This window comes from Lepisosteus platostomus, chromosome 6, assembly GCF_059453375.1.
Source record: "Lepisosteus platostomus isolate fLepPlt1 chromosome 6, fLepPlt1.hap1, whole genome shotgun sequence".
Lineage (NCBI taxonomy): Eukaryota > Metazoa > Chordata > Actinopteri > Semionotiformes > Lepisosteidae > Lepisosteus > Lepisosteus platostomus.
Genome location: NC_142616.1, coordinates 33,193,385 through 33,209,203, shown reverse-complemented (window position 1 = coordinate 33,209,203; position 15,819 = coordinate 33,193,385). Strand labels below are relative to the sequence as shown.

At 35.1% G+C, this 15,819-nt stretch overlaps 2 protein-coding genes across 2 annotated transcripts; both read left to right on the top strand.

Annotated features, from left to right (window-relative positions):
* Window positions 1–6,371: 6,371 nt before the first annotated feature.
* On the top strand, window positions 6,372–8,337 carry LOC148661561 (prolactin-releasing peptide receptor-like). Its single transcript, XM_088638151.1, has 2 exons — window positions 6,372–6,716; window positions 7,032–8,337. The coding sequence occupies exon 2, from the start codon at window positions 7,040–7,042 to the stop codon at window positions 8,099–8,101; it is 1,062 nt and encodes a 353-aa protein (XP_088494277.1). The 5' UTR covers window positions 6,372–6,716; window positions 7,032–7,039; the 3' UTR covers window positions 8,102–8,337.
* A 3,129-nt stretch (window positions 8,338–11,466) lies between these two features.
* On the top strand, window positions 11,467–14,749 carry LOC148661560 (prolactin-releasing peptide receptor-like). The gene is made up of 2 exons (XM_088635474.1): window positions 11,467–11,601; window positions 11,770–14,749. The coding sequence occupies exon 2, from the start codon at window positions 11,855–11,857 to the stop codon at window positions 12,887–12,889; it is 1,035 nt and encodes a 344-aa protein (XP_088491600.1). The 5' UTR covers window positions 11,467–11,601; window positions 11,770–11,854; the 3' UTR covers window positions 12,890–14,749.
* The last annotated feature ends 1,070 nt before the right edge of the window (window positions 14,750–15,819 follow it).

The following is a 15,819-nucleotide window of genomic DNA, read 5'->3' as shown; positions in this document are numbered from 1 at the left end:
TGCAAAGATGTAATAAAATAATGTGTGAGATATCCAGAATTGTCAGCTCACTGAAGTCGAACCTGAATTTCAGACGTGTCCTTGCATTACACACGTATAATTTTTTAGCTTTAGAGTCCACCAGATACAGATGGAGGTGAATTTCTGCTTTGAGGAATAAGAAATGGATCAGTTCAGATCTCAAACATGACATCCATTATTCTAGGAACAATGAACAAGACGATCGCCTTATTCATGTGCTTCAGAGATTAATGCCGAAAGAGGATGAATATACAGTAGTTTTCAAATTGTGCGCTTTACAGTACAGTATCTACGTAATCTGAAACTTACAACAGCTAGTAATATGTAATCGAGCTCTGGAAGGTTAATTGAGAACAACTGGCTATGATCTCAGCTGAGGTGTGAAGATAATAGAAAACAACACTGCACAGAAAAAAATTACAGGGGTTATACTGAACATTTCTCACTAAAGGACATCATAAATTATTAATCTCCTACAGTAAATTTGGTTTCAACATTTTTTTACAAGCTAATGCCCTGATTGTAAAGCAGTAATTTCTATTAAAAAGGTGTTTTTACATGACGAGATCAAGAATGCTCACTGAAGAACTACAGCACAAACTGTTGCATTAGCATGAAGCATGTATTTGTATTATGGTTATCAAACCTAAGTAAACCCAAAGCAAGGAAGGTAAAACTCCACTAGTTATTATACAGGTAGGCTTTCTGTAGGTTATAAATAGACTTGAAAAGTGGGTTTAAAATGTTCAAATCTCTTGAGGGGTTGCAGCAAGTTGAATTCCTGTTATTTGGTAGTGCTGTTCCCGAGTTAGCTATCCCAACTTTAGTCGAGGCTAATTGAGGTGCTCTGAGTATCTGGACCTCTCACATCTGAGAGGACAATAAGGATACTTAATCTTTCTCACAGCACAACTATTTTCTGTTATTGTTTATCTTGCATATTTGTTGAAGTTTTATGTACACATTATTGAAGGTCAATTTACAAGTTAATTGATGATTAAACAATTGCACCGAACTGGAAATGTAGTTGTAGGATTAACATGATTTATACATTATGCTAAAACACCCTTAATCCTATATTTTTTGTAATATGTATGATTTGTACTGACACAAACCTGCTGCTAGAAGTTTCAAACCAAAACATAATAGAATCAAATAGCTGTGTTTTAATTCAATTTAATTTTACAATTTAATTCAATTGAAATTTAATTTTAAAGTGATTCAACTTGATTGTCAATCTGAACACTTTTGCCATGTCAGGGCATTCTGCCATCAGGCCAGAATGAGGCCATTGAAAAAATTGTGTGACTTTTCAAAGTCGTTTTGTGCATCTGAACTAATTTAGATTTGCCAAAACAAAAAGGAGTGAATACTCATGCAACATCAACACATCGTGGTTGTTGACTTGTAGTCTTTGTTGAGATTTAACTTCCACCCAATGTACAGTTTGAGCTTTCAAGTTTTCATTAAAAAAATAACTTCAACATCATCTGTAACTCGGGGATATGAGACATCAATGGAGGGGTGAATACTTTTGCAGGGCACTGCACATTCAGAAATGGGTTATTGATGTACATGATTGATCATGTGTTTATTGGTATTGACAACCACAGCCTGAAATTTATACAGCAAAACTATTTTGTGGAAGGAAGATGAAATCTCCTTGAATACCTATTCCATTTAGGTTAAGAATATTTTCAATTCACTGGTAAAGAAAAGTGGTAAAATTATTGACCACAGGCCTTTCAATTTGAGCACATATCTGTGAAAGATAGACTTGGATAGAATTACTTGAATTTTAATCTGAGTCATATCACCACCCAAATCACTTCCTAGTAACTGCAAACAGTAATATTTGTATCTTCCATGGACAATACACATCATATACACTAGAGAATGTCCTCAATTGTTTGTGAATGCCCTCTTGTTGAACATTCCCTTGAAATCATGTCCAAGAGATGAAAATATCAACCACTGACTTAATGTCGTTGTTACTATGGTAACTATCATGCTCATACAACTTGCCCATAACACAACAAGGACATAAAAGCAATGTTTGTTACCTGTATGTCTATTCTCGAATGCAAAAATTTAGATAGAATTCAAAGTAAGAAGCACTATGACAAAAGCATCATAGATTGATGGGCTAATCGATTATTTTCATTTTTTGATGAGAAACTGAAAAATATATATTTTTTCATAGAGTATAACTTTCCTTGAAGGTGAAGTAGATTTGGAAATACTTTCACATTTTTGTTTTTTGTGAGTAGTTATTATCCGTGGCTTGTAATTTGGTGAATTCTTTAATTGTGGTTTGAATCATTCCATTGTTTGACATTCTAGCGCTCTGTCTCAACTGTATGTTTAAATATGCAATTAGACGCAACAGTGTATGGTTATCGTAACATAACCCAATATAAGGAAGTATGTTCTTCTAAAATTCTCCCTTAAACTAATGTGACTAATTATACCTGGTGTTCTACTCTGTTAATATTCTGTCTTTACTTCGTCTGGGATTCTCATCATTTCTCTTTTTACAGTATTTTTGGATATAGATTTTTAAAAGAATTTTCTATTTTTTTAAAGAAACTGGTACACATGGTGATGTGGATTGGGGTACTAAATTGGATTGAGTTTAAGACCAAAGCAGAGAGCATCTTACAAATGCGAGAATTACAGATGAATGGATATTTTTAAAATGACAAGCATTTGTAATTAAATCGTTAAGCTGTCACAAACAGCACAGCAAAGGGAAGGTTTAGGTTTTTCACATTTACATTATTATATATTAACAATTTACCATGAAACATTGAAACCATGCAAAAAGACTATGACCCCCTTTACCAAGTATGGTGACTTCAAGCAAGAAAATGTATAGTCTTATATTTCAGATACATTACAGTATGTACTTTAATTTCCTTTCCTAATGTCTTGTGATGATACATTTTCAAATTGACTTTGATTTTAGGTTGTTTTGTCTAATTGCAATGCATTACAGTTTTTAATGCCTCTGTTATTTATGACCTGGCGTACATTAATCTTACAAGCGTTTTCTTCACATATCTGTATATCTTTCTGTACAAGTACTGCATTATCTTATATCTTTATTTGTAAGTATAGTAGATACACATACTGTACAGTACTGTATACACAGTATATACAAAACTGAATGCAACAGAAAATTGGGTATGAAATTCAAATATCAGAATATAGAATCCTATCTTTTATAAAATCAAATTCACGATAGTACAGTTCTGTTCATACAATATATTACTTTAACTCTCCAATTATAGTTGGAGAACCTGTTGTAGTGTACAGAGTGAATGTACAGTAGAGTGCTATAGACTGTAGGAAAGTAAAATCTCCTGACAAGCACATAGAAATCAAAAACAAAGCTGCTGAAGCTTGCTCCATGTGGTAGATTATAGTTAGACTCCATGGTTTCAGCTGGCGCTACAGGCACGACTCTGATGAGAGTGCACAAAATTGGAACTGCTCTTAATCGATGCGGTTGAAGCAGGAAATTCAGACTCACCAGAAGTGATTCTAAAATGTGTGCTGTGTGTGATAGATGGTGATCCTACAGATATCTTGCTCAGTAAATGAGTAGGTTACTTCTAGTTATGAACTATATTAATGTACTGTATATATTGAACTATATAATGTATCTCATTTTTACTTCCCACCTTATATAATAAAGAGCTTGTAATTTGTATCAAGTTGCACCTGATGTGTACTGTATAAGACGTGCTCCTGGAGCCCACCCTGTGGTCATAACTGGAAATTGCTAATAACATCTTAAGAGAGTAAATACATACTCCTTAATTTTCAAAATTGAGAGCATTTCAGATATTATGGCAAAATAATAGTAAAAAGGATAAAATAATATGTAAGATGTCATTATCATTTTTGCTCACTGCCAAAAACATATCAGTCTATTTTGATCTGTGGAAATTGTCTGGGTAATGTTTTTTTTTTTCCTGCAAGGTGTCTGGATTAACAGAACAGAAGAAATATGTACAGAATGTATCAAAATTCTGATGTTACCAGTACCAGTTTCAAAAAGTAGATTTGTACAGTATGAAACAAGGTTTTCACTTCATCCCATCATTGAATGGAAAATATTTTAATTCATACACACACAAAATACATAAAAATATTTTCTTACGTGTATAAACATCCTTCTCAGCACTCTGTTTTCACCTGTTGTGTAACATACTTGAACATAAAGCTAAAAAATGTTTGCTTTGTAAACACATTACGAAAACATTTAATAGTCTTACTTAATTTCAGTTTTACAGATATAAGCCAGAAAATAATAAAAAGAAATGTCATAGCTGCAATAGGCTAAATTATTTCCATTTCAGATTATTATTTATATTTGGATGTGTTACACAGACTTTTACTTCAAATGAAAACTCCATATTACGATTAGAATTTTCCATATGTGGCACTATTATTATATTGTTGTTTTTACTATTTGTCTGGCAGGTACCAATTTCCTGTATGACTAAGTGTTTACACAGTTTGACATTAAGACTAGATAAAATGAAAACCTTCCATTAGAAGTAACTACAGTAACAAAACCAAAAAATAAATTTGTGATGATCTGAGAACACAAATGTTAGGATAACATATGTATAGACTGTTTTAGGGAATGGAACAGATTAAAACCACCACTAAAGAAGAAGTGTACATCTGACATCCTTCATAAAATATTGTAATGGGAATTGTGCCATTCAAATGTGTTCTGTTGAATGGGATTCTTAATTATTTTGTTTTTGAGTGAAATACATTAATTTTGTTGTCAGTGATGAAGAACCCGTGCTGAATTCAGACACTATAAAGAGAACACTTAATATGAATGCACATACTGACTTGGACAATGTGCTATTTTGAACATCTGATTTCAAGCTTGCTTCTTTGGTAGTGATGCATGACAATGGATGAGTCACAGGAGTCACATAGGAGATCACAGTTCTTTCACTTTTCTCTAAGCAGTTAGAAAAAGCAGCTGCAGTATAAACATTACTATGCTTCCCTTCTGTGTTGTGACTAAGCCACCTTTCCCCCACAGTTCAAGAGCACAGGTCACCTTGCAACTATCAAACACCACTTAACTGCCTTCAGTTATATTTCACAGTGTGTTTACTGTCAGGGCAGGGCCATGAAGGGCTTACTTAGCTTTCAATATTTATTTGACATATACAGTAGTGACATGCAAGTCACCTTCTTCTTTTTAATCTTTTGGGAATGGATTTATAAGGGAACAAATGGTGATTGAGCAAATTAGAACTAAAAAAATCTGAATTGATTAGGAAAATCTAGTTTGTGGCTTGCTTGCTCTATAGGTAGAAAACAAAATATGTCTACGTGATTGGTTTGTGGTTAATGTTCTATTTTAGAATAATTTTATAAACAATCTTTGTAGTGTCCCGCCTTGTATATGTCCATAATATTTTTTTTATTTTGCATTTTAATTCTGTGCCTCAGTTTAATGTTTCTTTTACAACATCATTGTTTCCAGTCACAATTTTCAAATCTTCTGGAAAAATAGGTAACAACAATAACATCCTTATTTGTTACATAGTATACAACTATACAGTATGCAACAGGGCAAAGAAACACTTGTGTTGAAGTGTAATTCTAAAAAGACGATTTTTCTATTTTAAGCGAAAGTGTCAGTAAGCGTTTGAAACAGTTCATTGGGAAGCAACGATATGCTTGTATAAAAAATTGCTCTGTAAATGTAAGAAATTTGAATTTTCCAAACTTTAAAATAAGTTTTCCAAATATTTCGTGAACTTTCTAACGTTAGTGTGCATGCTGTTTGTTTTTCTTAACCGGGGTTTTTTTTCTTCTTAGAAAAGCTTCTTATTTTTCCCTAGAAAGCATAACAAATGTAAGCCCTTTGCTTAGCAATAGTATTTTGACGGATAGCTTCCATCTGGCAAGCTCATTTCCTTTGTAGAATTTGTCTAAGGATGCTGTCCAAGGTGTTGAACTTGGGCAGAAGAAGACTTAGTAAACAAAAATTATTCGGCCAGATGCATTCGATTATATCTCTTGAAACTTTCGAACGATTCTTTCCTAAATTATATCTAACACTCATATCATATTCATTCGATTGTATTTTTTAAGTATGTAAATAAACAATGATATGTAGCAAAAAAATCATTATACAAAAATTATACTTTTCCATGCCAGTGGTACTGTATAAAAAGCTTATTTTGTCCCCGAACAGACTTGACATAAAACCATGTTTTTTCTCCAAGAAATGTGATCCTTTCATTACTCTTACTGATACTGAGCTTGGGAGGAAATGAAAGGGAGGGGCCTATGATATGTACTCTATTTTTTTTCTTAACTTTAACAGTACTCTCATGCACATCATCTCAGATACATCTGGATCTGTGATGTTCCTACCAGTCATGTAAACCTGCTCGGTTTAAAAATGTTGGTGGTTTATAGCTGTAAATGAGATAATGCTGCTGGCAGGTTATCAGACTACAGAACAACGTTGCTTTTCTGAAAGGACTCTCGAATGAAGACTCTCGCGTGAAACAATGCTTAACCAGTTTGTGTGGCGACACGCTCATGGATAGCATAAAAGTGCATCCCACCATTGCATTTCCTGTTATTTCTTACTTAAAACTCACACGATGGGATTTGCAGCTAGACACCAATAGACAGAGGTAAGTTCAGTTCGGTTTTCAAGATTAAGTATAGTTCAGCCAAGAGTTTTGCCTCTTGGGCTAGTCAGCACCTACTGTACAGCATGATGCTGGTAATAAAAATGATGCGCTTCTCAGAAGAACACGGCTTGACGTTTTTTGAATACAACACTTCATTTGTCCATCAATCCATTGGTACTTTAAGCCTCTATTGAGCGATAAGAGATTTATATGTTAAATATTGGTGTTTCAATGTTTACTGTGTATGTTAGGTTGCGAACAGTGGTCAGAATGTCATTTAAATACAGTAACTGTTCTGTTCTTTTTTTCCTTTAGGAAGCAAAATGACTAATCATTCTTCTGAATTTGGGTGGGGGCTGCAACTTTTCGATAATAAAACGGAAAAGACACTGGTCAAAGTGCCAAACGAGACTTTTGCAGCATTTCAAGGTTTGCAGTTGATTCAGCAACTTAAGGCTGTAATAATCCCACTATATGCCGCTGTCGTCATCATCGGAATTATTGGTAACTTTCTTTTGGTGTCGGTAATAATGAGAGTAAAGAAACTGCACAATGTGACTAATTTCCTCATAGGAAATCTCGCTACTTCAGATGTTCTAATGTGCACAACCTGCATTCCTCTCACCTTAGCCTACGTGTACGAACCCAAAGGTTGGCTCTTCGGCAATTCAATGTGCTATTTCGTGCTTTTTATGCAGCCGGTGACAGTCTATGTTTCTATTTTCACTCTGACCGCAATTGCTGTGGACCGCTACATTGTGATCGTCCACCCGTTGCGCCGCAGAATTTCTCTGAAACTAAGCGCTTACCTGATGCTCTTCATTTGGATAATCGCGTGTTGTCTTGCTGTTCCTGCCATGGCTAACACCTACTATGTAGAATTAAAGGATCAGGGAATCACCATCTGCGAAGAGTTCTGGGAAACCAAAGAAAGTCAAAGACAAGCCTATGCTTTCTGCCTGCTGTTTATTTCATTTTTGTTGCCGCTGTTGGTGATTCTGATATCATACGTGAGAATTTCTGTAAAATTGAAGAACAGGGTTATGCCCGGCAGTGTAACACAAAGCCAAGCAGACTGGGACAAAGCCAGGAAGAAAAGGACGTTCTGTTTGTTGGTCATAGTTGTAGTCGTGTTCGGCATCTGCTGGCTGCCTTTGCACATGTTTAACATCATTCGCGATATTAACATTAACATTATCAGTAAATATTACTTCAACCTGATGCAGCTCTCCTGCCACTGGTTCGCCATGAGTTCAGTCTGCTATAATCCATTCATCTACGCATGGCTGCACGACAGTTTCAGAAAGGAGCTAAAGAAACTGTTTATTTGGCGAAGAAAGATAGCTCCTTACGGACACAGCGTAACAGTGAGTGTAGTTTTGTAATAAAGAACTTATTCATGAGCAAACCATTGTAATTTAACCAAAAGTTTTGTATCTATTTTATTATGATTTAACACACATATTGAAGAATGTATTGCCATAAACGTAATGTCTTTAAAATGTATTTTGTAAATCCCGCCTTTACATAAGAACAATAGATTTTCTGTGAATAAACGTAAAATGTACGTACAGGTACTGTGTGTTCACGATTAAAACGAATAAAGCAACTGTATACAAAATTATACTTGTTCAAGAAACCTTCACTTCAGATCAAAAAGGTTAATCTGACACAGACAATTCCTGATCCACATTCAACAGAGAGGTACTTTTTGTCTTGAGGAAACAAAAATGAAGGAGAAAAATAAAGTTAGGAACGCAATACAGATTACAATTCTGAAAGAAACCTCTATGTACAGGATGTACAAAGTAAAGAGCGCCTCATTTTCTGCCCAGTCCCCTTGCTTATTAAAATCCTCAGCTGAATAGATACCATCTCCTCTTTAGAAGTCATCCACAGAAAATGTATTAGGATGCTGTCTCACACCTACAATAACAGTACAGCATGTCCCCTTTTATATGACAGCTTTACTGCAGATTATGACATTTGTATTTTTAATGAAATTCAGATAGTGTTTTGACAGAAAAGACTAGGTAGATGAATAAGATCAGTGTTAAGGCAAACCAAGCTACCGCCTATCATAATGCTAGATGAGAAAAACTGTATTTGTGATTTTGTGCTTGTACTGTATATTTTTGACAGATGGTAAGGGTACTATGTACTGTATGAAATATTTTTAAAAGCAGTCTAGGGGGTGTAAAAATACTGTGGATAATGTCCAGGGATGTGTAAATTTGTCTCTTAATTAAACAATGTATTTGGTACAGAAATATAATTCTTACTCATATTGCAAGTTTACGACTAAAGAACTTAGCTGATAAATGTTTAAAAATACTTTAAAAACAAATATTTTCCTAGGATTGCATAAAGTGATCTTAATAATATAAATATAACCTCACCATACTCCTTTCAGAGCGCTATCATTGAGTAGTGAGTGACTTTCTGTTCCTTAGATTAGTGACCATGGTAAATGCAGCCATTCAGGAAAGAGTGATGGACAGATGTGCTAATAAATGGAAAATCCCTGACTAAACAGTTGGGTTGTCATATCACCTATATGAAAGATTCAAGCCACCATAAAAGGTACAAGCTGATGTTATGGTCTCTTCAAGACAGAAAGAGGTGGCTGTGGTATTGTTCTCGGACAACAGAAAATGAAGAAAAGCTACAGAATGATTCTGAACTCTTTGTATGGGATAAGCAGTCTTTTTTAGGCATTTCTATCTGCTCCAGAAAACCAGAACTCCTCTACAACTTCCATTGTAGCCCCAAGGTTAATGTCTCTCTGGAAACCTATTTAAATCTGACATAGCCGCTATATTCCGAGGCTAATAAGAGTGCAAAATGCAGGTCAATTTTGGGAAGGGAGAAAAATACTGACACTTTGTGCTATAAAGCTTTTAGTGGAAGGAGGCTCATTCTTTTAATTTTAATCTTCTTAAATAAAATGCTCCAATTTATGATTGTCGGGCAATCATTTCCACTTTTATTCATATCAAGATTGAATATGATTATACTGCGGTAGTTGAATCTACACTTTGATTGCGGGTGCACGTTTTACCCCTTTCAGCTGTGGCTATGAAAGCCATGGACTTCAATCAGCATCTACAATAAAACATACATTATTGGGCATTCACAGCCAGGTCACATGGAGGCTACAAAAAAGCTATAACATTATGACTAATGTACCCTTTCATTGAAGATGAGTCCCTTCAGCAGAATTCTTTATTTTTTAAGAAAGGAATGTTCAGTCCAATTTTATGTACATTAGTCTCTTAAGCATATGTCCATTTCTTAGTGGACATGTTGAAAACAACAAAACATGCATGCATAATATTTTTACAACTGCTATATGTCTGTTGACCACTATGACTGATACAGTATATGAAATGTACGTGGATATCTGTAAACGAGAGAATGCACAGTGATTGATTACGTGCATGCCCTTTGGAAAACTTCCTATTATACTGAAGTCACCACATCTATCTGAACAAAGGCTTTACAGCCAAAACATTTCCTTTTAATTTTCAGTACGGTATTAACCTTCACTTGCACCTTTGCACACAGATGCATCTCTATGATCTAATATCTATATCACATCTATTAGGCCATTCAAGTTACACATTTAATCATACAACAGTATAAAGCATACAATATCATGAGAATATAATTTATTTTCAAATTCTTTAGAATGTTGATAAGGGATATATGTATACAGTATATGATGTTTTAAATATTCTAACTGCAGAACTGACCTCATAAAATCTTTCAATCCCCCCCTCAACTGCAGATGACAAACTGTGTATTAAGTGGCAGCTTTCTTTAGGGCAGATAAAAGAAGCCTTCAGCAAACACAAAGTCACAGGTATACAGTCTGTTACAGATGGGCGGGTGAAAGTTTTGATTTGATTTGGTTCTAAATTAACCTCAAGTAGGTTTTAAAGAACACGAGTAGCCAATTAACATTAATGCATAAACTTACCGTAGACTACTTTTATTAAAGCGTTATTAATGTCAACCCATTAATGCAGTCAATTGCCGTCAATGTAAAGTCTGAAGCTGCAGATGTCCTAAGATGTGATATTATAGAGGTTGCTGACATACAGTAGGTGATGTACTTAGGTCTCCCTCTGCTGGCAACAGGGTTATATTACTTCGCATACTGTAGAAGTTTTTGGCAATTAAGTTAGGCATGGAGTCAAATGACTGCTGATCACGAAAGCACTAGACAAACTGTAAAGGAATTAATTTTGTCATATTATTCCCGCGATTAAAATGACTTTTCTGTATATTAATCCTTTACGTTTATTAACATTGGTGCGTTGTAAAAAACAACGATACAGAAACCAAAAATAAAAAAAAAATCATAACCTTGGAGAGTAAAAAACTGAAAGATTAAAAATAACGAAATGTTAGTTCGTGATTGCTGGTAAAATAAACAATCCACATACGCACTGAACGTGTAAAAAAAACATGCTCGTTTTGTTCCTTAGAGAAACTTATATACAGTACATTCATCCCAATTATCATATTGTATTTGCTCCTTTTTGCTCGTTTCAATTGATGAAATATACATAGATTAAATGAAAGGCAGAGACTTATTGACAAGACACGTTAACCTGCAACTTGTCTACTACACTTGATGACAGTCAGATCATACTGTTCCATCTGAGACGTAGGTAGCAACGTACAATGCTATACAACCAACCACTTTCCCTCTTTGTAGAATGCTGTGACATCGCTAGAGGATTCGTGCCTTTCGAAAAAAAAAACACTGCCCACTTGTAGAATATTTCAACAGTTCTTGAATACGAGGAACACAATGTTTTATCTTATTAGGTTGCACGTTTAACCATGCGAGTCAAGGAACTAGCCCAGCAGCATCGTAAGTATAATGTACAATGCCGATAAACTAGTTTATTATTATTTTTCCAACAATATTGATACAGTATGTGATTTATCGTATCAGTATTTTAATCTTGGTGTTGTTTTTATTTGTACAGTTTTATTTTCGTGAAATGCTACACAGATTTTATTTTCTCGAATCTTTTAGGTTTAGTTAGAGGCACTCGGGCAGAGGGGGGGCAAGAGGACTTAAAAGTCTGTCCACGCGCTGCCACCTCCGACTGTACCTCAAGATGAACACTGAGAACCCGACTTCCTCGCAGAGACTGCTGGCTGAACTGAACAACATAACGTGGAACCAATTCACAGGGCTCCAACTGTTGCAGTCCTTTAAACCTCTGATAATTCCCTGCTATTCCTTCGTCGTTTTCATCGGCATATTCGGAAACTATCTGCTCATCTATGTAATATGCAAGACCAAAAAGATGCACAACGTAACGAATTTCTTAATCGGTAACCTAGCATTTTCTGATATGCTTATGTGTGCCACCTGCGTGCCCCTTACTTTGGCTTACGCTTTTGAGCCACGGGGATGGATTTATGGAATATTTATGTGCTATTTTGTGTTTCTTATGCAGCCCGTAACAGTTTTCGTATCCGTTTTCACATTGACCGTAATTGCTGTAGAGAGGTACCATGCTACTGTTTACCCATTGAAGCGACGTCTCACCATACCCACCTGCGCGTACATCCTGGCCGCTATATGGCTGCTTTCATCTTTGTTGGCGGCTCCAGCCTTGGCTCACACTTACCACGTCGATTTCCCAGAACTTGACTTCTCTATTTGCGAAGAGTTTTGGGTAGGAATGGAAAAGGAGCGCCTGGCTTATGCTTATAGCACGCTTATCCTTACGTACGCCCTTCCTTTAACTGTGATCTCCTTATCTTACTTGAGAATCTCTGTCAAACTAAAAAACCGAGTTGTGCCAGGCAACATTACGCAGAGCCAGGTGGAGTGGGACCGAGCTAGAAGAAGAAAAACTTTCCGTTTGTTGGTGTTGGTCGTGGCTGCTTTTGGTACCTGCTGGCTGCCGCTGCACATTTTCAACATGATGAAGGACATGGATATCAACTTAATTGACAAGCAGTACTTCAATTTGATTCAGCTTCTTTGCCACTGGTTCGCCATGATGTCAGCGTGTACCAATGCTATTCTTTATGCTTGGCTTCATGATAATTTCCGAGGGAAATTGAAGAAGATGTTTGCCTGGCCAAAGAAGAAGGTAGCACCAGTTAACAACTGTGTGATGACAAGTGTCGTTCTTTAGACTCTTCTATACAAAGATTGCAGGGGACTTGTATCAAATTGCATAATTAATTAAAAGTCTGTAATCCTTTCTGGGTGCATTATTAGTTCTAAGAAGGTTCTAAATCATACGTGGAGTTAATTGTCAGATATTCACATTAAAATATGCTTTGTGAAAACTTTATTACTTAGCTTTATCTTCATTGTTCCTTATTCATAAGTTTAGAAATGTATTGATGTACAAATCTAGAGGTTAACGTTGTTTTAGACATTTTGTGATCCAGGTGTGTATAAATAACAATGAAATAACTATTAGAAGGCTTTCCGGTTTTCGGTAACGTGCATTTCACCAGATGTAAACAAAATACGCAGATGCAATGTGATTAATTTGCAGTCTGTCACAAGCGTTGTATTTTTTATTGTTCCTTATGACACAAAGATGCCATGTACTAATTTATAATCCATCAGTTATTAGCTTCCATATCATTGGTAAGTAATAACTTATTGTTGAATTTCGGAAAGGTCTCCTGCTCCACCGTGAAAAGACATGTTTATCATATATGGATAATGTATTCGGTTTTGGTCAGTTGTACTTCTGCGGTACTACCATTGAAATCAACTCGAATTCAGCACATTGGACAGCTCCTTCACAAAGAAATTACATTATCTTTAGCACAATAAGAATGCTTTTCATCGAACTAGTAGGCTTCCATAAGTTACATGAAACATCACGTCCCCTTTCCCCTTCATTACTAAACAATAATTAGACAAATCGCGTCTATGATGATAAAACTTGCTTCTTCTATTTCGCGTTCAAAGTTAAGATATTGACATATCGCTCAGGCTAATTTTGCATATTGCTTCGAAAAATTAAACAGGTTAGCGTTAAAGGCTGTATTCTCTTGGAGGTCGATAGGTTTATTTTTAAACACGTATGTTTATTAAATAGTTTAATCTTATGTCTACGACGTAATGGGGAATGCATTGCCTTTATACTGTGCAAAGAAACTACAAGTTAAAGAAATTACCACAGAGTGTAAAAGGTTTTATATATTAGTACTTTTATGAATATATTGTGTATCACAACACAGTGATAACAGCAGCTTATTAAGGTATAAAAATGCAAGACACCAACATATAATAAGTGTGTATCTTAGTACAGTTTGTAAAATACTGAAATGTGGCCTTCCTAAAAGTATTACACGCAGAGGCTAATAAAATAAACTCACAAAATAAAGTCTCTGTATATTTGTGGGTTAATCTTGTTTAAGTCATGCCCTCTGTTAAAATCTCAAATGAGGAAGGTTATCTCCTTTAAATAGAAAATGAGCACAATGGAAGTTTGGATATGTGACTAACATTCCTGAGTGCTCTGTTTTAGTGGTGGCACTGAAGGATATACTGTAAAGTATTACCAACACTTATTGATTAGATAAGATATTAAATGTTTTAGGGGACTGTATATCTAACTTGTAATGGGTGCCAATAAATGAATATGAAACCAAAAATAAAATAGTTAAAATAGGGATGGAGAAGAAGTTCAATGAAACAAAGTACATTGAAAGTACTGGTGAAGGAAGCAAATTTTACTTACTCTTCAACCTAATCCCTATTTCATATCTTAACAGCCTGACAATATACTGTACAGTATGCAATCATAAATGTAAGTTTGACATGTTTCTTGTTTTTAATAGTAGAAGAATACACCTGGTGAGAATTGTCATATACTGTAAGTCACATTAGTGCACTTTCAAGATAAATGTTGAATTTTGTGTATAGATTTTTGCCTTATGTCACTAGCTTTTGTACTATATGTCAAAAGGTCAATTTCTTTTTCATGTCCTCTAATCTTTGTATCGCTTTTGATTAAACACACAAACGGTGAAAACCTAAATAATGTCATTTGCTCTGTTCTCAGTTAAAATGTGTACGTTATACAGTCTAACTCAGATACTCAGATTTATGAAAGCAATCAATGCATGTATGTACAGTAGCTGGTATTTCTTTTACATTTTTTAAATCAGCCCATAATTTCCTGGACTTCGGCATGCTATAGGACATATTTTCCTTATTCGGAAAAACAATGGTACTGTTACTAATTTCTGTGGATATACAACTGCTTGACTGTGTGGAAGAGTCTGTACAATAAATGGGGCCTGACCTACCTGTTTTTTTCCATTGAAAATAACATATTTACCTTTTATCTCCATCATCTTTACTTTCCATAAGTCTTTGCCAGTTGGAAAAGGATAGTATCAAGTATTTTATACACCATTCTTGAATGAGATTTGGCTGAGAGAGGCTCAGGTAAGCTTAATCAGGTGATCCTCTTGTTCAGCTTGCAAATGAATTAAAACTTCTTCAGCTTACAGTATGTGGCTGATTGGAGCAAAACAGGAATACAGAATGGCATGCAAGATCCTAGAAAAGTCAGTTATTAGGAAATTTACTTTGCAGTCAGTGGAAACTGCAGAGATCTCTAAATACTGCACATGTGCATAAATGCGCTAAGAGAAAATGTGCAAATGAGTCATGGTTTTATCTGAATTATTAGCAACTCAAATGGAAAAACCCAAAGGGGGTTCTTCTGAAAATATGTATATCCACAAGTGAACATGCTGTTCACATTACAGTAGATATGTGAAATGCTTCAAGCATAATTCAAAAAGAGACATAAATAAGACTTCAGGATCTCAAGTGGCTTATACAGTATAGAGCTCTTACAGTAATATCTATAAATTCAAACATTTAATATTTTTAAGTAGCAAAATTACACCACCAAAAACAGGTTCTATTCTAATATTCTTAGCAAAGGATTTTGCACAAATGAAAATTACTCATGCACACACTATGTTGTATAGCTGTATATAAATAACTGCATAATCTGCTATGAAAACTTGAGCTCTCATGGCCTGCTGGGTTTTATAATTTCATTCCACTCAAATCTCAACT